This window comes from Myodes glareolus, chromosome 4 (assembly GCF_982192425.1).
Source record: "Myodes glareolus chromosome 4, mMyoGla1.1, whole genome shotgun sequence".
Taxonomy (NCBI): domain Eukaryota; kingdom Metazoa; phylum Chordata; class Mammalia; order Rodentia; family Cricetidae; genus Myodes; species Myodes glareolus.
Genome location: NC_142029.1, coordinates 7,652,981 through 7,679,348, shown reverse-complemented (window position 1 = coordinate 7,679,348; position 26,368 = coordinate 7,652,981). Strand labels below are relative to the sequence as shown.

General features: G+C 40.7%; 1 protein-coding gene across 18 annotated transcripts in view; it reads right to left on the bottom strand.

Moving 5' to 3' along the window:
- The window catches only part of Rbms3 (RNA binding motif single stranded interacting protein 3), a 796,347-nt gene that overhangs the window by 200,492 nt on the left and 569,487 nt on the right, over positions 1-26,368 (bottom strand). For all 18 annotated transcript variants that reach the window (XM_048423668.3, XM_048423677.3, XM_048423671.3 and 15 more), the window contains one exon: positions 22,964-23,043. In XM_048423668.3, coding sequence (XP_048279625.1) covers positions 22,964-23,043 — 80 coding nt within the window. The remainder of the gene's footprint in view (positions 1-22,963; positions 23,044-26,368) is intronic.

Sequence of the window (26,368 nt, the reverse complement as noted above, 5' to 3'; positions counted from 1 at the left end):
TTTCCAGAATATTTACTCTTTGTAGGAGTAGAGGAAGCCCTGAGAGAGGAAAGTACTGAGAGAAGGCATGCTGCTGACAAGGTCATGGTCATGTGAGGGGCTGCAAATCCTAAGATCTGTGGGAAAATAGCAGAGTCTCCCCTGTCCACTGAGGCAGGTAAGGCTCAGAGGGAAGGCAAAACCTTCCTCTGGGATTCTTATTTAGAGACTGATAGTGTGTACATAAAATCCCACTGTGGTTTTCTCCCCAGGATGTGTATGGCCTCAAGACTGCACCCTTATAGGGACTGCTTTACCAAGATTATATAAACCCACCTCCTTTATATTATGTATCATAATCCTGCCTCCTTGTTTTTCTGTCTGTAATAGCTCCACCATCGTATTCAGCTGTATACAATAATCCTGCCTCCCTGTTCAACTTTATATAATAAATATGCTGAGTTTCCAGGGTTCTGTGGTTTCTTTATCACAGAACCCGGGCCAACCAACCCCAGCTTCTGTGCATGTCTGTCCACATGTTTGCTCTTTCTCCATTTCCTTACTGCCCTAGTCAGACCAAGAAAACACAGTGCATCTCCTAGACTCAAACTCACTACGCGGCTGAGAGTAAGCTTGGGTTTCCGGTCCTCCTGGCCCTACCTCTCAGGTATCTGCCACCACACCTGGTTTTGTGTGTTACTGGGGCTGGAGCCAGGACTTCTTACATGTTAAGCAAGCACTCTACCAATTGAGTTATATACCCAGCTCCGAAATAGAAAAAAAAAATTCTTAAGAAAAGTCTCATTATCCAACTTAATGAAAAGAGACAGATGTGAGCAATCTATTCTACAAAATTCTGTTTTTTCAAGACAGAAAGTATTAAAATAAAAATAGTTGGTTGATTTAAAGCATTCATTTAATAAATACTAAATGAACATGAATTGTGAACCCATAACAGCAACAGACAGGGGGCGAGGGGTGAGGAGGAGGAAGTAGTTGTTGTTTCTGGAAGATTCTAATCACCTCTGGCTCAACAGTGAGCATTCTAGGCTGAATTGTTTAGTTTCCTAAGTTTTCCTTTATCCTTGTGCAGTCAGGAACCAGCATTACAGTTCATTTTAGGTCTCAGCTTAAAGGTCATTTTCACATTATTCCTTCTTTGGCGATTCATCCTTTTGACCTTGTTTTTGCTTCCGTTTACCCATGTGCTTTATATTATCTGTGACTAAGTGAATTTGAACATATTGTTGTTAAAACTGGAATCCAGTGAGATATACGTGTTAATTCAATTACGGAACAAATGATCCAGGAGAAAATGAATGGTATTTGTGTCTGTCTTTTCCCTGTTTCTTTCACATAGCCTCTATTCTCTTGTCAAAACAAAATATACATGCATACATACATACATACATACACACACACATAACCTGTCCTGACTTCTTATTAGGGATTTAAGGAAAATATTTCCAATTCAGCATTAAATTGAAAATGATGTGGGATAAGTTGGAGGTTTTTGTAGGTTAAGACAGAACCCACAAACATGGGGAAACACTTAGTGTGAGGGCTCTTTTATTAATATCAGCTTGATTTATTCCCTCTCTTTTTTGCCTAATCTTTTTCTGTGAACACTGGTTTCTGTTAAAGAAGTGTGAGGGAACCTGCACAATGCTCACAAGCACAGTCAAAGTGGACTTCTATCAGTGGCCCATGGTAGTCATGGGGCGTGCTAAAGACGACAGTCTAAGACCAGACAAAGTACAGAAGTATACAGAGTTGCAAAATTCATCATTCCACAAAGTAGGGCTTCTCTGCTTTTCAAAATAAAGAAGATACTTCTTAATTGGCCTTTAGGTATATGTTGCCTATGTGTGGCATTTATCAACAATCTACGAGGAACAGATCAGTTAGGATGTTATGATTCTCGGGAAGCAAAAGGCTATTCCAGGGACACACAGCTGGGTGTGTGCCGGTGGCTGGATTCCCACAGTCGAAGAGGGCCTGTACTTATGTGCATCATTGCATCCCACCGTTTTCCTTCAGAGAACTAGGAGTTAGCTTTCATTCGAGGGTTTGTTACCACATTCTCCCATCAGACGTCAAATTTCATCAGCTCGAGGATAATAACCATTTTGCTTCCTTTAGTTTCAGAGTCTCAGGCAGTGTCTGGCTCACACTGGAGAGTCAAGGCATATTTGCTGAGCAAAGAAAATTCTAGCACAGTTGCACTCAAGAAAACATCACCACCTGACATCAGCCTGGGTATTCACCAATAGATGAATGGAAAAAGAAATATGTTCCATATACCTATATGCTACACACACACACACACACACACACACACACACACATGTTTGAGCAAAAAAGAAAAATAAAATGATATCATTTTCAGGAAAACAAATGAAACTGAATGTGTGTGTGTGTGTGTGATATGTGTGTGCACACATATACATTATATGTGTGTGTGTGCATGTATGTGTATGTGCTAGGTTTAGCCAAAAAGGAGAAAAAATATGTCATTTTCAGGAAAACAGATAAAACTAGCAATCATCATTTTAAGCAAAATAAGCAAGACTTAGGAAAATAAAGATTGCAAGTTTTCTCTTACATGTGGACCTCAGATTTTATATATCTATATATATGTGTGCGTATGTATGTATGTATATATATATGTATGTATATATATATTCATGTATATGGCAGGAAGCAGAAGTTAGATTATCTGGGTAAAGAAGTGGACTAGTGGAAGAGGGAAAAGGGAAAGGGGAGGGTACACAGATGGATGTGTTCACTCTTCTTGAGATACACAAAAGAAAACATCTTCATGACACCTGTCAGTGTGAACAATGAATTTACAGCAATTCTTTTAAAGGAAAAAGATAAGACACGATGAGAACAGTTTTGTTGACCATGCCAGAAAAAACAATTCTGGCTGCTGACAGCAGCGGAACACATCCGCGAGCCCTGAATTGCAGCTTCAGGATGGGCTGAAGGTAGACGTCCATCAGTGACATTAACTTCTGTAGAAAATGACACTGAAAATAATCGTAAACACTACAGAAGGTACTAGCTGGGACTTTGTGAGGTGGCCCTCTGTAAAGGGCTCTGCATACATAGGAACTTAATAACTCTGTGAGTTAGGCGCCATTACTGTCCCTGCTACATAGTGAATGAAACTGTCACCAACAGGCTAATCCATTTGCCTACAGTACAGAGGAGGGATGTTTCTGGTCAAACAAAAATATACTTATTAGATAACAGGATTTAAATCAATGCTGTAAATTAATCAGTATCTTCAATTTTGTAAAGTAGAATCTTGCTCTTCCTTAAGAATTAGTTTTACTTCTGTGTGTATTTGTGTGCCTGTGGATAGGTCCATGCAGATCAATGCAGTGACATAGAGGCCTGAAGAGATGACATAGCTTCAGTTACAGGTGTTGGGAGCCTCCTAACGTGGTGCTGAGAAACAAATGTGGGTTCTCTTAACTACTCAGCAATCTCTCAGGCCCAAGAATCAGGTTGGGTGTTTTAGGGAAAATAAATTGATAGGAATGATTAAGTGTACACTAAATCACCACCATAACCAGGTCTCCTACTCCATTCCGCAAATACTGCAATCTCTGCAGGAGACACACACAGGCACATATTTGTTTCTAGCTAATGATGGAAGTCTCTGAGAACTCTACAAACTGCACCCTTCATAGGAGAAGGTGGGGCTCTAAGTTCTATGACAGACAGCTGAGGATAGAGAAGCCCTAGTCATTTGCTGATGGCTTCATCTGACTAACCCAAGGCATGGACATCTCTAATCTAAACCATCAGAAGTCAAATCTTCATACAGAAACACACACTCATACACACACACACACACACACCCTAGATGCAAGCACACACATACACACACCACACATTCACGCACACATGCCCCTCCCCCTGCCACATACACGCACACACACATGGAAGCGACTTGGATAATACCAGCTCTGGACACACTCATTTGTTCTTTTTATATTTGCTGTTGTTGGTTTTTTTTTTACGACATCCCAAAGCTCTGAAAATGATAGATAAGAGGCTTTTAGGTATTTTTTCAATACCTTTTCTTGTTCCTTTTCATTTTGTAGCATGAACCTCTGTTACAATGGTGATACATAAAACACCGAACTGAGTACAAAGCTTTAAGATGGGATCAATTTGGGAAATGGGAAGGCATTTTTACTGGGCAGCATTTACATAAAGCCTTTCTTAGGAAGAAAGAAATCAATCCTGTTCACCTCTGCACCCCATTTGTGAGCAAGAGGCTCTTTAAAAGCAGGGCTTCTTAAGGTAGAGTCTTGCACAATGTCACAAAACAGACTAGCGTACCCTTTAACGGGGCTGTGGTGTGGGGAAGTACATTCAGATCTTGCCTTGTCTCATCCAAGTATAATATTGAAGACAGGGAGGAGACAGAGAAGCAAATAAAGCTAGGTCTCTGCAACACAGTGTCAGGGGACACCGGGGAAAAGGATTAAGAGCTTTGAAAAGTAAATGGAAATTGCATTTGTATTTCAAAGATCATGCTAACTGTGAAATTTTACTTGATATCAAAGTATAAATATTTTACTATTGGGAGTAGAAATCTCCTTATTTTAAACCTCAGAAATTCCCCTAGCTGACTCAAAATGCAGGAAAAGTGGTATAGATACAAAATGCAGTCTTTTTGAAAATTAGCTGATTCTCCAGAGTTCTTAATCTGTTCCTGTAAAACATTTGGTAATCCACGATGCCAGGGAAATGAAAGGTGGGCGGATACATCAGGAGTGAGGCTAGAGAGTCTTGGATCATTGTAAAGAGGTCCCAAGAGCACACTTCTGAGAGCTATGAGAGTCGCAGGAAACCATCAAGGCTGAGTTTTCTAATGATTATAGTAAGAGCCAGGGCTACTCATGAATGAACCATGCTCTTTGAAAATTCATAGATTTAAACTGCAAAATGTCCAGGAGTAATTACAACATATACTAAATGAAATAGGGCATCTTCACCATGTCCAGCGCTTTTCAGACGTATACCACTTAATTAATTAATTAATTAATTAATTGCAGTGGAAAATGTTTTCATGTTGTGTGTTGCTGTATGCACTGGAACACACATGCATACATATGTACATGTGTGCATGCAGATGCAAGGGTTTGTGAAAGTCATATATTCCTTAGGAGTTGTCCACCTTGCATTTTGAGATAGGGTCTCTCATTGACCCAGAACTCACCATATAATCTAGACTGGGTGGCCACACATCCAGAGATCCACCTGTTTCTGCTTCTCCGATGGGGAAATTACAAGCAGAGACCCCCACATCGGGCTTTTAACATGAGTGCTGGCGATCAAACTCAGCTCCTCAGTCTGGGAAACACGCACTTGGACTGAGCAATCTCCCCAGACCTATGGCTTCATTCTTCAAGCCTGACGTACTTTACAGTCATGTCTAGCATTCCTTTAATCCCAGCACTTGGAGTGGGGGGTGGTCTTTGTGAGGGCCAGACCAGCAAGAACTATGCAGTGAGTCTAGGACAGCCAGGACTTTATAGAGAGACTCTGTCTCAAAGCAGAAAACAAACCATGAGAAATTTTACTGCATATTTGACAGCATTTTAATATGATAATCATGTTTTAAAATTGATATATTGCTTTCTTCTTTTGTTTTCAGAATGGAGTCTCTACAGAATATTTGAAACACTGAAAGCAGGATACCCGAAATCCCCTATGCTGTGCAATTCTCCCCCCCTTTTTATCTCTGTAGAGTTAGTTCACTTATCTTCAGTCCTCCTCCATGCCCCGTGTGTGTGTGTGTGTGTGTGTGTGTGTGTGTGTGTGTGTGTGTGCGCACGTGCACTCATATACAGAGGCCAGAGGTCAACATTAGGGTATTCCTCAACCACTCTCCATCTTAGTTTTAGAGATAGGCTCTTTCACTGAACCTGGATCTCACTGATTCAGATAGACGAACTGTCCATAAACAACAAGAGATGCACTTGTCTCTATATCCACAGAGAGGGGTGCTTTGGGTGCTAGCACACTCAGTTTTTTATGTACGTTCTGGGGGAGTCAAACATGGATTCTCACACTTCTGTAGGAAGCACACTATCATCTGATCATTATTCACAGTCCCCCATTCCTCTTTTTATTCCCATTTTCTGGTCTCTTTATTGTTCCTTTACCTGCGTGTGTTCATCATTCACACTGAAATACAATTTATGTCACAGTCACTAAAAGTAATACAATGAATGACTGAAGAAAATAAAATAAAATCTAAATATCTATAAATACTATATCACACTGTCATGGACAGATGGGTCTGAAAAAGATCATATTAGACTTTCTACTGTGTTATTAATATTTTATTTTAGGGGGCTAGAGAAATGTCACAACCATGAAGAGCACCAACTGCTTTTGCGGAGGACCTGGATCCAATTCTCAGCACCCACAAAATGGTTTACATATGGGAATTACCAACTGTAACTCCAGTTCCAGGGATTTCAGTGAACTTATCTGGTCTCAGCAAACACCACATACATGTAGTCCACAGATACAGGTGTAAGTAAAACACCTAGACACATAAAATATTTGAGAAAAAAATTAAAATTCGATGTCTATAAAGAATATATTAAAAAGATTTTATTTTATTTTTATCTTAATCTAAAATTGCAGTAATTGTTTTCATGTTCATAGATATTACTTTCTTTTAAAACTGAGATTCACAGTTCCTTGATAACCGCAGAAGGGACTCTATCTATGCCTTTTGAATCAGGTAGCAGCGGTAATCAATTTTCTAAATGGAACTTTTCAACACCAAGAGCAGCCTTGATAACAAGGCCTTTTTTTTTCCTGGTACCTCAGGAATTGAAAGAAATTTAGAAAACATGATCGAGTCCCACTTGGTTTCCATGGCTCTTGTCATCCATTCACAAAAAAGAGTCCAGACGGATGGTGACCAGATGGGGAAAATACGGGTCTGTCATTCTAGCTGAGGCTTTTTTAATACTGCACCCCCTTTCCTGGAACTCACTCTCAAATTTTATATTCTACTAAGAACAATGAGGGACCAGCACTCCAAAGCTCAGTTTCTAAGGAAATACTATTTCTGGAGAGGAAATTTCCAAAAACAAATTGGTTTTCTTTAAAACAAAAGAATAGCTCATTAAAATCAGTCTACAAAAAAAGCACATGGTTTTCACAAAGCAACAGCCAATGCTTCCATTCTTCTGCAAACTAGCCTGTGCATGAAATAATCAGGGAAATGCTGAGGAGAAAAACCTGGAGCAAACTAAAGAAAGCAAATACTTAACTACATGTGGAATCTGTACCAAATCTAGTTTAGTGAGTTGTAACATGAGGGCCGGCTTGTTGGGGTATCTGTCCCGCCCGGTACTCCACAGCCGGCAAACCCCAAAGAAAATCACACACAAGACTCCAAAAGATTATAAACTGATTGGCCCATTGGGTCAGGCTTCTTATTAGTCCTTGTAACTTATATTAATCCATTATCATTATCTATGTTAGCCATAATGGCTCAGTACCTTTTCCAGCGGGGGCAGCTTACATGTTGCTTCTTCAGTGATCTGCGCAGGAGTGGCTGAGAGAGAGCTTCTGCTTCCAGAATACTCCCAGTCTCTTTGCTCCACCCCTACTTCCTGTCTGGCTTTCCCGCCTATACTGCCTGCCTGGCCAATCAGCGTTTTATTAAAATATGATTGACAGAATACAGATAATTCTCCCGCACCAGTGAGTGAGTATGTGTATGTGTGTGCATGTGTGTGTGTGTGTGTGTGTGTGTGTGTGTGTGTGTGTGTGTGTGTACATACACACGCTTCTCTGTGTGTTCACATGAGAATGGAGGGGTGAACATGCATTTGTGTGAGTATGTGTTTGGAGGCCAGATGAGTGTTTTCCTCAAACTTTCTCTGCTTTATCTTTTGAGACAAGGGTCTCTCACTAAAACTGGGACTCTTCAACTTGTCTAGATTGTCTGGCCGATGAGCTTCAAAAATCCATCTACCTGTGTCTGCCTCACCCATCCTCACCCTGAACTAGGATTACAGATACACATTGCATGAACGGCCTCTATGTTATGCCGGGGATCTGAACTCAGGACCTCATGCCGGTGAGACAAGCACTTTACCCACTGAGCCAATTCCCCAGTGCCGCATAGAGAATATTAACTCATCCTGTTAACTAAGGAAAGTAAATTGGTCATCCATTAATAGGCATGAAAAGAAGGGCGCCATTTTTCCTGTAAATCTCATCTGGCTATTTTATCCCACCTTTCTACCCAAAGAAAGACTATATAGCCTTCCAAATCAAGGGTGAGTATTGCATAGCTGGTAGCATTCACCAGTAACATTCTAAAAGGTTTGTAAATTTGAATAGTCATCTTAGCATCAATACACAAAAGTCTGTGGTTTCTGTATTTTGCCAATAAGGAAATTGGAGCACAGAGGATTTAAGAAAGCTGTCTAAGGTCACACATTTAATGAGCACCAGCGTTAGACACTGGACTCAGTTCATTTACTCTGTCTGAGCCCATGCAAGTTAGATCTTTCCTAAAAATCTTGGTCTCCTAGTCTCCCAAAGAGAACTGTGTCTAGATGTCCAGGGGTATTTGTGGACCTTAACTAAAGCAGAAAAAGTGGCAAGAATGCTAGTCTGCACACAGAGACTTCCCCTCACGCTCTCAGCAAAAAGACAGAATAAACTGAGGTAAGGGAGAGAAGGGGAAGGAGGGGCTCTATAGACATACAAGAGACAGAGGAACATGGCAAACCCTGAAGCACTGAAATTAAAAGGGAGAACTCAATGATGACGGTTCCCTGTGAAGAGCAAGGGCAGAGAGAAGTAATTGCTGGTGGGAGGCTGCTCGATCATTCCATGCTGCTTAGTCCCCAAATAATCATACAGAAACTATACCATTTGCAATACTGCTTGACCAATAGCTTAAGCGTATTTCTGGCTAACTCTTATATCATAAATTAACCCATTTTTATTAATCTGTGTATCGCCAAGTGGCTGTGGCTTACCGGCAAGGTTCTGCTGGGCTCCTGTGGATGGCTACATGACTTTCTCTTGACTCTGCCTACTCTCCCTCTATTTCTCTTTCAGCCTGGCTTTACCCTGTTAAGCCATTGGCTGAAAGCTGCTTCTTTATTAACCAATGGTAATGAAATATACTCGCAGCATACATCACCTCCCACATCAAGTAATTCTTCTGAATCCAACACCAATTTGTTTTACTGCAGAATCCGACTGAGGCAGCAAGAGAATTAACTCTGTAAATAAAACCGGTCAATGAAAATTTTCTGAGAGCAGCTAACAAAGGTTCACGGGAGAAGATCCATGTTGCTGTGGGCCAAAGACTTTGTGAACCCACCATGGGAAAACCAGATAAATATTTATCAAAACAACAGAGCCTGTCAAATAGAAGGTTATCTTGTATATGGCATAGGGCATTCAGCCCCATGTAGAAGGACAACTCTGCAGGAAATGTTAGGAAAATAGCAATCTTTGAGAGGAGTAGCTGCATATTCAAAGGCACTGGAAAAAGCACATCTAATTACGAGCTGTAGAATTAATGGGAGCAACCAACAGCATGCTTGGTTTTCCAGCACATTTATTTTATATTCCTCTTGCTTCTTCTAATTTCCATAGGCCATTACTTTGTGCTTTAACTTTGCATCTGGAGAAGGGAGCACCATGACGTGGGAGCACAGAGAAGAGAAGATTTGACCTTTACGGAGACGGAAAGGGTTCTCTCACTTTTGAAAGGAAAGGGTTTTTCACCACCATCCGCCTCAAAGAAAGCTTTCAGGATATAAACATTTTAAAATCTACAAAGAAAAACATATGGGACAAAATGTTTCCACGTGGAGTCATCATAGTCGATGGCCTCCGTGTTCACTTTGCACACATCTGCTAATTGAATGCAGTATTTGGAGAGAATTAAGAAAGTGTTAGGAACCTCACTAATGTATTCTACTATTTTCAATTCAGTTCAGTGTCTATATTAAGCATCCTATGTGCGAACACTAGGTATCAGAGGCAATGTTGGGATGTCAAAAGGCATGATTCTATCATCCAGTGGGTCATGCTAACTACACGGCAATTACTCATCAAGTTGTCTTTATCACAGATGGACACCCCGGATAGGAGAAAGCAATTCAATGTGTGTGTTAGTATCTTTTCCTGTTGCTGTGATAAAATACTCCAACAAGAGCAACCTAAGGAAGGAAATGTTTGTTTCAGTTCCTAGTTCAAGGGTATGACCCATTGTGGTGGGGAAACAAAGGCAGCAGGAGCTTGAAGCAGCTGCTCACATCACACCCACAGTCAGGAAGCAGAGAGTGATGCATGAAGCTGCTGCTCAGCTCCCTCCTCCACTTACATAGCCCAGAATCCCAGCTAGGGAAATGGTGCAACTCATGGTGGACAGGACTTCCTGCTTCAGTTAACCTAACTGGTAGAGTATCCCACAGGCATGCCCAGTGATTCTTCCAGGTGATTCTAGATTCTGTCAGTTTGGTAACTAACAATAACCATAAAGTGACATGGTGAGAGAGTTAACGAACCTGTCTCATTGCTCTGACAAACACCTGACCAAAGGAACCCGAGGAAGGGAGGGTTCACGTTGGCTCACAGTCGGGTGAGTGATGGCTGGGGTATGAGGCCGTGGGTCACATGCACCACCAGTCAGGAAGCAGGGGGGGGGGGGAGATATGTTGAGTTCAGCTCGCCTTCTCCTTTGGATTCAGTCTGGATCATTTAGAGTGGGTCATCCTAGGTCAATTAACCTGATCCAGAAAATCTCTCACCAAGTCAAGATTCCTTAGATCCTTATTTCCATGGTGACTGTAATCCCATCAAGTGGGCAAGGTTAACCATCACACATAGAGTGCTTCACTACACACTCGGGTTGAAATCCTTGTTGCCACGGTGTTACTATCATCTAGTATCTTAGTAAATAGGAAGTTCCTCCTGAGTGCCTTCCGCATGGGGAATTCCACTCAATGGTGGAGTCACTTGGAGGCTCAGAAGTCAGAATCCACCAAATCCGTACTCTAGGTCTATGTGACAGTCAAGCCCCCTGTGCCACATCTGTGGTTAACTTCTGGCTCTGATATTAGTCTCAGACCCAATTCCACATCTGGCAGGCTCACATGCCACTCAAAATTTATGTCAGGAAATCTCTCTACATTTCCTGCCTGCTGTTTCTATAACTGTTCATGAAACACTCTTATATTTTGTCAAGCACTATGCTATTTCCTAGTAAAAATGGTAAATATTTTAAAAATCACTGCAGCCTCTGTATTTGATAAAATAAGACATTGCAGACTGTCACACACACACACACTTTTTTATGCAAAACAGTACTGGGACATGTTGAAATGAATTTTCATCCTTCATTCTTCCTATTAAAATAACTTTCTAGAACACAGTTAGTCTATCAAAAGGATAGCCTAACTCAGCTCTATCTTGGCTGGCTCTTAGAAAATTAAAAGATTTAAGTTTTATTATGCCAAGAGTCACCAAGGTTGGATAGGTTTTCTTTCTTTGTCTTAGAACAATAACTTTTAAAGAGTTATTGAGTTCTCCTCTCCAGGCTGTATTTATATAATATTTATTGAGATTTCTCACTTCAAAAACATGTATTTCAGATTTCTACTTAATTTATCTTCAATTAGCAATGACAGATGAGTTGAAAGCCAGTACAAACACTTTTATTTTTTAAAGTTATTCACAACATTAAATATTGTAAATGCAGCCTTGTATTAATCTTTGGAACATATCACAGTGACTCTCACCTATAAACCTGGCATTTGGTACAGAATGTGGCAAATCTGAGGCCTTCCTGGGCTACAGAGCAAAAGCCTTTTTTAATAATAAAGATATCACTATCAGCAACAAATCTGTATAATTTCTGGAGTAGCTGGTCGAGGACAGCTGGTTTCTCATATGGCCACTGGCTGGCTTCTCCTATGGGTCACCACTCTCCACCGGGGAGAAAAATCAGAAGGCAAAGCAACAACATATTATTATGTATTATTATCATTATGAAAATACTTTCAAATTGTCGGAAAGGATCTTATCCCAGTTCCCAGTCATCTATGGAAGCTCTTAGTTGTTGACACTCTTGGGAAAACGGACCCTCAACTAAAGACCAGTCTCCATGAGATCTGTTTGCGACATGCACATCTGAGGTGAACGTGTGGAGGCCGTAGGACCACTCAGTGGGGTTGGGTCTCTGCTTTTACCTTACGTGGGGCCCGATGATTAAGCCAAGCTCACCAGGCTTGTTTGCCAGGCGAGACCCTTTGCCTGCTGAGTTATTCTGCTGGCCCCAAGGAAGCTTGGAAATCACTTGAATCTTAAGAATTCTTTTTGCTATCATAGCATATTTGTTTATATTTGCTGTTCCAGCCCCCATGAGAACTTTAATTTGTGTCTGAAGTTTAAAGCTCCATGGGGAACAAAACCTTGAAGCCCGAGGACACAGTTTTTCGTGGGAAAGCAAGCAGAGATGGAGACCCCTTTCAACTTTCCACCTGATGTCTGCCATAATAAGTTTCAGTTTTCTTTCTCAGCCACTCTACTTTTTCAATATTGGGAATTACCAAGGTGATATTAAAGTTGAAACCTAAGAGAAGCATATTTGCATGAATTAATTGGAATACTTTTCCTGGCGTATTTTAGGTTTGCAGATAGTTTTGAGCTCATATGCTATTTTAGTGGGTAAAAAATGATGTGTTCTTGTAATACGAAAGAAGACAGGATAAGGAATGGTGGCGTGAAAGGTTTAAGTGGGAATACAGACTGGGGAAGGTATGGGGTGGGGGATTCGGGACCGGGGAGGGTAAGAGGTGGGGGGGGAATAAGGACTGGGGAGGGTACGGGGTGGGGGGAGTAGGGACTGGGGAGGGTATGGGGTGGGGGGAATAAGGACTGGGGAAGGTATGGGGTGGGGATCTATAAGCCAAAACTATGAGTGTATGAAAAGGCCTCATGTAAAGTCGCTTCGTTATATACTAATTTAAAATATATGATTACAAAAAGCAATGTGTTCTGAGATTCAAACACCTCTCTGTGTAAGGGCTTTTTCTCCCAATGTTACATAGTCTTCCTCTCGACCATTCTACTGAAATGGCATAAAGAAACTAATTTAAAATAAGGAGGTTTTTTTTTCCTGTTTTACATATAAGCAGTTGTTGAATATAGCTGGGGTGAAGTTCATTTAAAGCAAGTGCTAAGCTAATGTATAAGATTTCTCTTTTAATCGGATGGATGATATGTCTGTCTGTGTGGAGTTGTATCACAGGGGTCTGTGGGTGGCACACAGGTCCAAGCAGCTAAACTCAGGGTACCCACAGGGTTGAGTTTATCTCCGGAGGCTTGAGAGGAGACTCCACATCCTTGCTCTTTCAGCTACTAAGGGGCTGCCTGCCTTCCTCCACAGCCAAGGCCAAAGGTGGTGGCTCCGCTCTCTACCCTGCTTTCTTGACTCTGATCTCTTGAACTTTTAAGAACACCAGTTCTTCATTTGACTCACCAGGTAATTCACATGGTTTTTCAATTTTGAGTCTGACTTAATTCCTGAATTCTGCTTTTGTATGTAAACAACATATTTATAATTCTGGAAGGTAGCATCAAGAGTGCTTTGGGTCCTGCCCATCAAGTCTGTATATTAACAAATTACTTATTTATCAATGGAAAAATAATGATTATTATTGCTTCATTCTGAACATTGGTTTGGATGACTGAACCAAACAGCAAAGTGTAGGAGCTGTATTCCTAGAGTTTGTGAAGTAATTATTTAAAGAAAAAAGGCAAGGGAGGCTGAAGAGGCGCTCAGCGGTTGAGAGCACAGCCCTCTCTTATGGTCTTTGTGTGCACCCACATACATGTGTGAGTACCCACACACAGACAGACACACATACACATGAAAAAATAAAACCACTCTTTAAAAAGAGACAAGGGGAAAGAGATAAAGGTCAACATTCTCTTTTGCTGTTGTTACTTTGCTTTGTTTCGAGATAATTGACAGATCGTGGGACAAAGATGCCTTTGAAAGACATAAAATCTGAAAATAAGGCATGAATACGCTCATTTGTGATGGGACAGTTCTGATTTTGAACAGAAAAAGGCTAAATAATAGAAAAATAATGAATCTATCAATCATGGGCTTAAAGACTTAAGAAGTCAGAGGAGGGAGATAATAAGATAAACAAATGAGGGCTACTATAGAGCCTGCCTAATGAGAGCTCCCATTCAGTCTTCTGAAAGTATTGTCTTTCCAGTCTTCATTTTTTTTTTTAAAAAAAAGAAGATCTTAAGTAATGAGTTGGATATATGGTAGGCATCTTGACAGTTGCTGGGAGAGACTAGAATATATTTAATTCAGAATACTAACCATTTATCTAGAAATGGGTTAGAATTTGTTTTAAATGAAACCCACTAAGTGAAATCGCATATTTAGAAGGGCACCAAGCACTTAATTATTCAGTTTGCTCTCCCTGGCTTGTGCCTTAATTGGTCTTAAGCCACTCAACTCTCTTTGCTTGCTAATCAGACGTACTTAGGCAGGCACTGAAATAGCTTACTCATTAGCAACACTGACAGGAGGCAAACGCCCAACACTCTTAGAAACAAAATTAACAATTTACTGTGGATTTGGGACGGTCTTACTGTCAAATCTTCCATTTGGAAGTGTGCACAAACCTAAATGTGGTTATCGGTTGAGAAATTAGTGGTGAAGTTGGTCATGATCATTGAGATGAATATCATTGAGATGAATATGGGCCTCTCCTTCTCTCTCAGCCTCATTCAGTAATCAGAGCTCACACACATTCTGATGCTATCTGAGTACACATGGGCACCAGAGCTTTGACATCATTGTAACAATTAAAATCTATACATGATAATATTAGGAGTTATTGATAATAAGTATCGTAGCATTCTTCTGGCAAAGAAAATCAATGATGTTGAGTCAAGACACAAAAATACAAGCCAGGGAACTAACGTGTATTTGTGAAATATTCATTTTACAGTAAATTCCACCAGTACAGGGTTATTCCAGGGGTCAACAACTCTCCAAGTTTGTATAAGGCCTGGGTTGGTTGAGCCAGGTCGGAAAACACAGAAACTAAGGTGGATGTGGGAGATATGTTAGGGGACCTGGAGATGGCCATTGTCACCTGTAGCTAAAAGTATAGATGACAGAAGGGGATGGGCATGAGGCACAGGGCACTGCTTTTTCTGACCTTTGCGGTCCCTTCTAGATGAATCTGTGTCTTTCCTATTTAACACATTATTCAGTTTACAAATGTATTACCCTTGTCTTTTTCTTCCCTCCTGTATTAAATCAGTTACATGTTTACCTTTGCTAAGGCCAGCATGGTCCACAGAAGGATAAGACATGATGGGCTAAGTCAATGGCCAAACAATTCATACAGAATTGAAGATACCATTGACCAAGACATTTTCTGGTTGCTTTCTGAAGCACACTAACACTATTTACAACAACAATAATAATCCTACTGTTTTTTTTACAGACTTAGTATGTATTTAATACATAGAAATAATGATGAAATTTTTGTGAAAATGTAGTCAAGTGCTTTCCAAGTAAGCACAAAGCCCTGAGTTCTAGTCCCAGATCTGTAGACATGTGTAACCTTAGCATTTAGGCAGTGAAAATAGCAGGATTCGAAGTTCAATTTCATTTGTGGTTATAGAGTGAGTTCTAGACCAGCAACCAGCCTGAGAGACACGAGACATCATCTTAAAAGAAGAGTAAATAAGGGGGTCAGGAAGGGGCTGGAGAGATGGCTCGGTGGTTAAAAGTACTGGCTCTTCTTGCAGAGGACCCAAGTTCAGTTCTCAGCACCAAATGGCAGCTACAACCATCTGTATCTCCAGAAAACAACCCCCTCTTCTGGTCTTCACAGTAATTCCATGCACATGGTATACAGACATTCATAGAAATTTAAAAAAATAAGAAAAGAAAAATAAAACAACAGAAAAACAACACCCCTTAGGTACTGCTAAAACTCACTAAGTGAAATCAAAACTGATACCCAATATGGGTTGAATGTTTTACAAAGTCTATCTGAAATATGAATTTTATTTTGCTTTAAGAAAGCACTTCCTCTCTCTGTCTCTCTGTCTCTGTCTCTCTCTGTCTCTCTCTCTGTGTCTCTCTCTGTTTGTCTCTGTGTCTCTGTGTCTCTCTCTCTCTCTCTGTGTGTGTGTGTGTGTATGTGTGTGTGTATGTATGCGCTACAAGGCTTTGTAATGAGGACAGTCCTCAGGAGTTGGTCTCTTTTTCTACCATGTAGGTTCTCGAGATTGAACTCAAGTCAGATTTGTTGACAAGCATCTTTTCCACTGAGCAATCATGCCAGGCCCCATATGAGGTTTTGCTCCCCTCAGTGCAATGGTTCATGAGAGCACAGCAATAAGAATATATTTTTGCCAACTGTGTAGCACAATACTTTTCTATTTGTGACATATTTCCCAGCTAGAGTTGTGTTTCTGGACTTGGTAGAGTGAACCATGAAAGGAACACTAATGCTAATAGTCTCCAGAATATCCTATACACAAGATATCTAAATTGATTTTAAATATTGTATTTTAACATATATTGCATTTAAATATGCTATTGACATTTGCTTTGCTTTGAGAGAAGTGTTAAGTTTAAACAAATATTTATTTAAAACTAGTTGGATTATATTTATTGTGTGTATATGTGTGTGTAGCATCCTGATGATCAAATTCATAAGCTTTCAGCAAATGTCTTTTCCCACTAAGCCATCTTACCATCCCCATATTTTCTTATGGTGAAAAAAAAACACTCTTAAAAATTATTCTCTGTCACTATCATGAAGTATTTGTATACATTCATAACTTACATATTGTTACTTATTTCAAGAAAGGAGAAACAATGAATTTACTATGTCAAGACATCAAGACAATAAAAGATAAAATCTATGTCACAGAAAATAGGGCTTCTCTAGTTCACGAGCTAGTTCAGATTGCTGTTGTGAACAAGGTCTGTTAAAAATGCAAAGCATTCTATAATATGACAAGATATCTTTCAACTCTCCCAGATTTCCTGGAGTTCAGTTGGGATTAGGAGCAATTATCTAAGAATAAGAAAATCTTAAGAACAGACATGGATGATTCCATTTTCTTCTAGAAAGACAGCTTTGCTGACAGAACCTGACAGAACCACGCACTCACAGGCAGAAGTCTCATCTGAGAACAGAACAGGATTTATCTGCCTACAATGCGGCATGTAGGTTGTGTTCATCCATAGGTGTCCTTACGTGGGAAAGCCTTTCCCACATTGTGGGTCACTCTGCTTCAGGGCCTCTTTGAAAGCGATCCTTTTGAGTACACGCCCTCCAGAACCCTGAGGTTTCTGGGAACTTAGCCTTTGCTCTACCAGGTAGTTGAAAATGAAATGCCCTGAGGCTGGCCCACATAGCTATGTAATTCACTACAGAACACAGAAATGCCTGGGGTGAGGCAGGCAAGCAACTAATGAGCATTCACTTTGTCCAGGAAATATCAAGATCGATACACAGGACATGCAGCATTTATGGAACACTGTGTTGTCTCTGCTCTCTGGGGGAAGGAGCATTGCAGGATCTCTTTCTGCTAATGGCAGTGACGCAATGTTCACATGTTTGGCACTATTTAACCTGTGAGGCTGACCTCACCTTCTGATCTGTCAGTGACAACAGTAATGTTTGATCTTTTTAAGCTTCCTCATCCAGGTGTCCTAATACTTTATGGTTTGATTCTGGCATCTATCTATCCAACTACTTATTACGCTTATTTATCTATACATATGTATCATTGATCCGCCCATCTGCCCTCCTTCCTCTTTCCTGATCCAGTTGAGCATCATCTGAACCATTTGGGGATGCTCTAATAGTGTGCATGGAAAGATCCATGATACTCTCATTGACCCTAGACCTTTTATTAATCAATGGGAAGAGGCTTGCTATACAGAGAGATCTGGGATGATCTGAAATGTGGCATCTACATCATTCTCTTCAACATCACACTGATGTGTGTCAAGAAGAAAAACTTAGCAACCACGTAACTAATGTTTAATGAGCAAATTATTCATACTATAATCAAAACACAAATGGTGTTGACTTCACAAATGAGATCAATGTGAGATGATATCCCTGCAAATGTGCTTAAAAGTGATGGTTCTGAATTTACAATTTATAACCATGTCAAGGCTCAGTATTCAAGGAGTTCTTTTTCTTGGTCCTTGGTAGAAATAACACTACGGGGATCAGGAGTTGAAAGAGATTATTACTTGAACTAATTAGCCTTATGTTTCCTACTAGGGTCCCCATCATTGCCAAGGGTGACAGCATGGAACCCCATGTGTGCTCCACAGTGTGTGCCTGCTTCCCCAAACCATCCTCAAATGAAGAAGGGAGTGATATGAACTTAGCACAAATTGTTCTGCAATCACATAGGACAAGTCAGGAGGATGAGTGGTTCAGCTTGCACAGACTTCGTAGGACACAGTGGCTCAGGTCACTACACATGGCTATAGATTGCTCACACATGGTTTTAAATATTGCTACATTGAAAACATCCATGTGCACCACAGTCACAGACTTCTGGCCCCAAACACACGGAACCATGCTAAAGCATACGATGGGAGTTCTCAATGCTTTTGAACTCTGCCTCTTTTACTAGTTCTTTGAGAATTCTTTACAATGAGTTTGATTACGTTCACCTTTATTTTTGTTTCAGGAAGGTCATATTAATTGATGTTATTTTAAAAATGATTAGTATGTCCATCCGCAAAGAGAAGCTCTCTCAACTATTCCACTAAAAGGAGTTGGAAAACTGGTCACTTAAAGAAGGAAAATCAGAAAGACACAAGGCTGGAGATGGCTCAGTGATTATGAACACTTGCTGTTCTTCCAGAAGACGGAAGTTCAGATCCTAGATTTACAAGCACACAGACATAAATGAAAACAACAAATACATTTCACACACATAAATCAAAACAATAAATTTATAAAACCACTCCTAGGACTCTCTTCAGTGTGTTATAGCAGCTGCTAGTAACCTTGAACTCTTTGTCTTTGCAATGGAAGAGAAAATTCAGTTAACAGATGATTTGCTGGGCTATCAAACTCATGTGTAAAGCGCTGACCCCTCCAGCATCAAGACCAAGTTCAAATCCCCAGAACTCATGTCAAAACCAAATGGATTAGCATGAGTGTCCATGATTAAAGTATATCTTCAACAAGACACAGGCAATCAAGGCAGGGTACCCAGAACCTCACGGGCCAGTTAGCCTCAAATACACAGCCACAAACAAAAAGAGACACCCTGCCTTAAAGAAGATGCAAAGCAAAGAAGGTCTAACCACAGAGGGTGTCAGTTAAACTCCCCATGTTCGCCATGGCCTAAGCGCAACAGCACTCACAAATACACGCATGCACACACACACACACACACACACACACACACACACACACACACTAAATGTTTCAAAAATATGAATTATAAAAATAATATTTCAAATGGATCCACATAGAAGCTATGAGCACCAAACTGATTAAACAACATATGGCCCATTTGATCCTGCCTGCCATGACATCCACACTGGATCCTTTGGGGGCATTTCCTATTGTACCTTCCCAAAACCTGTTTCTTATGACATACTCTAGCGTTTCACATCAGATTTACATATCAAAGATTTAATACCTTCAGTTAGCATTTGAAGCTTTTATTAAACTCTATTTGACTTCCAAAATTATGCATAAATAAAGGCCAACTTGAGAACTCCTGATGATCAGCATTGCATATTTAATTCTATTCCACCGAGTCAAAGCCTCAGAAGCATAAGTTCCACCTCTAAGTATTTTGTAACTGAGCCAAGCTGTTGCTTTTCTTGCTGCCATGAGCTATCAAGGGGCTAAAATCTCACAAGCAACTCTGCTATGCACCATGCTTCCATTGGGAGTAGCTATGATGTTAAAAAAAAAAAAAGATGCTAGCCCTCCCTGTGTGCATATGAAGAATGCTGAGACATTTAAGGATCTGTAGGGATTTCTTTTTGTCTTTAGCATTAAATTATTTTAATCACCTATATGTTTGGGGAAAACCAAACAAAATATTTCCAAACCTGTCAGGCCAAGATGGATTTCAGTATGTCTTTTTTCCTCCCCAAAGGAAGAAACCTATAAAGTTAAAAACCTGTGTTCAAATTTTAATTAATGATTCCACATAGTTAGCTCTTTGCTTAACTCTTTAACATAACCATGGGATTCACACTTAATTCAATGCCTTCTGTGTCTGCAGACATCTGTTGGGTAAACTGGGATTAAGATGAGGAAACTGCAGGGTCTGGGAAGATGGTTCATTTAGTAAAGAGCTTGTCACGCAAGCATGAGGACCTGAGTTCAGATCCCCAGAGCCCACATAAAAGGCAGGAATGGTGGTGTGTGCCTGCAATCCTAGCTCGTGAAGGGGGAGGACAGACAAATCCCTGGAGACATTGGCCAGCAATTCTCAACAGATTGCTGAGTTTCTGATTCAGCAGGAGACACACACACGCACATGCACGCACACTTGCGTGCCTCGTCTATTCAAAGCCAGTTCTGGGCAGAATGTCTTGAGATGTCTATTTATACTAATGGGAAAAAAGCCTACACTATTTCTCCTAAAATGCAAAGACAGTTTCCATGCTGAAAAGAAAACTGTGACAGCCTTTCTTAACAACACCATATGTCTCCTAGTGGATCATGATGAAGTCAGTTCCCAGGGGGTGTTCCCTGTGGAAGCTAACCAAATCAAGGCACCAGCATGGCTGCACGCACACTCCCTGACTAACCAATCACTTGCCTTTGCATCATCTCCATCATCCAAATAACCTGAGGAAGGGCTTTCCTGCTTTACTAACACCTTCCCCAAACAACCAAGTCAGGACAAAAGTCCTGACTATGCCACCAAAAAAAAAAAAAAAAAAAAAAAAAAAAAAATCTCTCCTATCATTCACATTTTCTCCTCTATATAACTTCAATCTGTTTTAAGGAATTGAGAAGCCAAATTTTCAAACCCCTTATGGATTCCCATGATAGTGATGTTATAACAGTAATTGTTGAAACTCAAAATATAAATTAATATACATATATATACATATATATGTATGTATATATACATGTGTACACACACACACACATATATATAAACACGTTTTTCCATTGATACAGGTCATCATCAAAAGAGCCATACAATAACCAGCATTCACTAAAAGGCTCTTAGTATGCTATCATTTGTCTCAGCACAGCACTTCATTCAATCTTAATTTTTTATATATTAATATGCAATACCATTTTTGAAGACAGAATTTCAGGTAGTCCAGGCTATTCTTAGAGTCTCCATGTAGCTGAAGATGACCTTGAACTCCTGATCCTCCTGCCTCTGCCTCCCAAGTGCTGGGAAAGTAGGGGCAAATCAACATGCCCAGGTCTCATGAGCTATTTTTTTAATGTAATCATCCAACACCAAATACCTTTCTTGTTCCCTAGCAGGTTAAGCCGAGTTAAAACATCAATAATTCTGATAGACATGATACATTTTATTTTTTATGTTAAATGTAACTCTTGATAACGTAAAGTGGTATCTTTTTACAATGTATATAAAACTCTTAAGATTCTGCCTTGAGAAAATATAAAATGCTATGGGATAGTATAGATCGCACCTTTTAACAATTTCTCAAACTGTCACTTACATTATTGTAAAATTTTTGCACTCAGATTTCATGATGGCCACATTGCCATAAAGTTTTCTTACAAGTGGACAGTGGTGGCTGGAGTCCAGTATGAGCTCTTCAACTCTGCTATGTATAATCACGGCATAGCCACTTAATCCAAGGCAGCTGAAGGATTCAGCACTCATGTCGAGTGTCACAAGCACCGTTCATCTCAAGCACACACGTGCACTTTGCTCTGTTTCTCTTCTAATCCACTTCAGCGAATCAACAGCAACAATTCAAACACACCACAATGAAGAATCACCCAGAAAGTCTGAGAACGAGTTTTTAAATAGTGTTTACACACACATACACAATTAGGAAGTGGGGAGCTGGCTCTACAGCGTAGGTGCTTGCTATACAAGCACGAGAGTCCAAGTTCAGATCCCCAACAGCCATGTAAAAGCCAGACATGGCTATGCACTTGGGGATGAAGACAGGTGCGTCCCTGGAGCTCACTGGCCATCAGTATACCCAAATCGGTGAGCTTCCGTTTCAGTGAGAGACCATGTCTCAAAGAATAAAACAGAGACTGATAAGACATCCAGTATTCCCTTTTAGCCCTCTCATGTGAGTGTATAGCATGTGCATTCACATACACATGTCATACACCACACATACTACTCAACATGCACAGATTTGAAAAAAGAGATGTGAAAAATGCACCTTTACAACAGTGCCTACAACAGTAGGCAAATGATTTATCCTCCCAACAGTAGGCAAATGATTTACCCTACCAACAGTATGCAAATGATTTACACCCCAATAGTATGCAAATTATTTACCCCCTCCAATAGTGTGCCAATGGTGTAACATCAACAGTATGCCAATAATTTAATACCTCCAACAGTAGGCCAATGATTTAATCCCTCCAACAGAAGATAAATGATTTAACCCCTCCAACATTATGCCAATGATTTAACCCCTCCAATAGCAGGCAAATAATGTAACCCCTCCAAAAGTATGCAAACGATTTAACCCCTCCAACAGTAAGCAAACAATTTAACTCCTCCAAAGGTATGTAAATGGTTTAACCCCTCCAACAGTAGGCAATGATTTAACTTCTTCAACAGTAGGCAATGATTTAACCCCTCCAACTATAGGCAATGTTTTAACAATAGCCAGATGCCAAGACACTTTTCAGTGACTTCTTACGGCATTTCTTACCTGGGATGCCCGGTGGTGTTTTCAGATATTTTCCATTAAAATGTTGAATTACCACTTCACATTTTTCAGTAGACTCCATTCTGAGGGGAAGAAAGAAAGTATGGGGACGTGAACATGAGATTATATACTTCTATCAAGTTGTTCCTATAGCAATAAGCAAGAGAGGGTTATAAGAAAGGGATGGGGAAGTTTGATTTGACATGTGCACATGAATTACCATCTGTTGTCATAGCTACCATGGTGGGTTCGTGGGACTTGACAAGGTTATCATTGCTCAATGTGTCATCCCATATGGCTGCCCAGGGGGATGTCACAGAGCTAACCTGAGACCTTTTCTGCCTTCCACACAAGGCAGCTTGGCAGCTGAAAGCATTCAATTGATGTTCCCCAAATGACTAAATTAGCAACCATGAGAGGCAGGGTGTATCAATGAGGGCACGGAGGCTGGAGGAGCCAAACTTCCTCTCCAGTAAGTGGTGGCATTGGGGATCTCGACCAACATCAGCCATGGTGAAAGCCTGAACAGTGCTAACTCAGCCACACTGTAGGATGATGCAGTGTATTTGGATAGCTTGCTGCCTATGGTCACAGGGAGGGATAGTTATTTGCTCTATGGCACTTTTATTAAAGAATTATTGTGTGGAAGATACCTAGAGATAGTTATTTGGGGTCCCTACATGTAAGAGGAAGCTAAAAGAACACACAAAACCATAATGTCTTTGTAGAATTTTGGCTACTTTCCTATTCCTTTTTTTATATTTAATACTAGATACCAATATTCATAAGATGAGGTTTTTGTGTGAAATGCCCGCATTTCATGTACAATCTAAGGAGCGATTGCTTTCCCATCCCAGCATCATGTTCATCTTGGCAAGACTGCCCTGGCTCAGGTGTGTCTGCAAGGGTTTCCAGAAAATAAACTGTATATGGTCTTCACTTTGTTGTTTCTATAACTCTCTCTCTCTCTCTCTCTCTCTCTCTCTCTCCCTCTCTCTCTCTCTCTCTCTCTCTCTCTCTCTCTCTGTGTGTGTGTGTCTGTATCTGTGTGTGTGTGTGTGTGTGTGTGTGAGAGACAGTCATACCTGTGGAGGTGAAAGGAAGGAGTCAGTCCCTAGAACTGGAGTTATAAGTGGTTGTGAACCAGCTCTGGGAACTGAACTCATGTTCTCTGGAAGAGCAGTAAATGCTGTTAATTACAGACCCAACTCTCCAACTCCATCAATGACATTTTAAATGTATGGAATTATATATATACATATATATATATTCAGTCATTAATGACAAGAATCCTCAAATCGTAAGATATTTGAATAAAAAAAGCAAGACATATATTTTCCTCATTCTAAACATCTAGGAACAGGAAAATACAAGTTTCTTCATCTTTACATTTCCTTCCTACGAGAACCTTTAATCATATTCTTTTTATTTCTGTTTTCTTTGTTTTTTAGTAGAAGCTTCCTTTTCTAGGAATAAAAGAATTCTCATCTGCCTCTGTGCCTTCCCACAAGGTCTACTCCCTGCCGCCTCTTTGAGGAAAAGCTTCCTCCTAGCAGAGACATGAGCCAGAGAGGAAATGGGAGCCCTTCCCTCCCACAGATGGTGCATTACTGGAATTTTATTCTAGGAGGTAAAGACAGGCGACTCATGCCTTGAGTCCCCTCTCTACTAAACCTCTCTGGGAGCTCACACAGATAATGCACAGCGGTGGATACATGCTGCCTGCAAAGCCCCACCAATCAAGCCCTTTCTCTTTGTCCTGGAATGACACATATTTTACATGAAGACCAAACATAACCGAAGGTTACAATGTGCAGCTGCGGATTTTGTGAATACAGGAGCAAGCAAAGAAGAAAACGAGCTGTTGCCCACCCCACATGCCTAGCCTATTTTTACTCTGGTTTGAAAGTTTCAAGTCATCCCTTCTGGGTTCTAAGTACAATCATCTTCTCTTACCACCATTTTACAGCTGCGGCGGGCCTGCTGGGGTCTCTTTCTAAGAACACAAAGACAGCAGGCAATGGATTCATTCAGATCTAACTAAGTAGATGTCTGCTGTGAGCCGCCAGAGACACTTTTCTGAGAGAATACATGCAATAAAATCTGTTTTCTGTGGCTGTCATCACGCCGCGTCAAAGCACATTACGTTGTACCACCCAGCAATGACAATTTCATTTGAATATTTGGGGTCACATCTGAAAAGGCAAAGCTGTCCCAGTAATGATGGCTCAGGCCGCTAAGAGTGCCAAAGGGGCAGGGGCAATGCTCTGGAAACAGAACAAGAGTGAGACTTGTAGGTGAACAGCTGGGTTAGACAGAGCATACCTATTTTCTTCTCTAGTTTCGCAATGAAGTGCCCCGCGAGGCTGCCAGCCCTAGCTATCTGGAATCTGGCCCATGCTTGGGCTGAAACTGACGTGAGCACTCTCTAGTACGTTTGAAAAGACAGCACGGGATGAAGCGGCCTTGACCAGTCCCTTTCAAACGGCCTGACTCACTCCAGTGCTGCTATTATTCCACAAGATACCCAAGGACCAGCTTCAGAGTGGAGCCAGGCACCTGAAAATGCATTAAGCAGGGTCTTATACGGTTCCGGTCACTGTGTAAAGCTTCCAGGGGTTTTGTTAGAGCTGCGTTTAAACATAAACACACGTTCAGGGTCCTGCTTCTTTCTTGTCTCGTGACTCGCAACTGCCGGCTTCAGTCATTTGAAACACACTGAAGAACTCGGTTGCTGCTGCAGCAGCTGCCTCCCCCTCGTTTGTATCCTTCCTCCTCCTCTGTTCTCCTAAACAACAGCTACTGCTCAGGGAAACTGATTTCACGGCTCACACAATTCCCACAGTCAAACTACAGTGCATGAGAACCCGATCTAGGATTGGCAGAATGTTCTGGATCCGGCTTGACACACAGAGGAAGAAAAGTCCCGAGGAAAATCATGTTCAGCTTAACTCTTTCACCTCAACACAGAGAACTCTCAGTTCACGATCTGAAAGTTCTAAGCATTATAAGGCACGAATTTAAAAACAAATCCACTCCGTCATGTGTTGTGGTTAATTAGAGGCTTCCGTTCTTGTGAAATATTTGGGATTTTGCAATCATAGCACTGGATAAATTATTGGTGACTTGGAGCATCCAACCTCGTGAGCCAAACATCCTCATTTCTGGTAAAATTTACACAAAGCATCAAAGCTATCAGAAGAATTTTAATGACTAAAATGTGTGCTCTTTCAAGCATTTCAAAAATAAATCAAGTCATTTGCTTCATAACCCATTGCAATGTAGAGGGCAATGGTGAGTCCCTAGGACAAAGAAAAATAAAAAATTAAAAATTTTATCTTAGGCTGTGTGTGTGTGTGTGTGTGTGTGTGTATGTGTGTGTGTATGTGTGTATGCATGTGTGTGTGA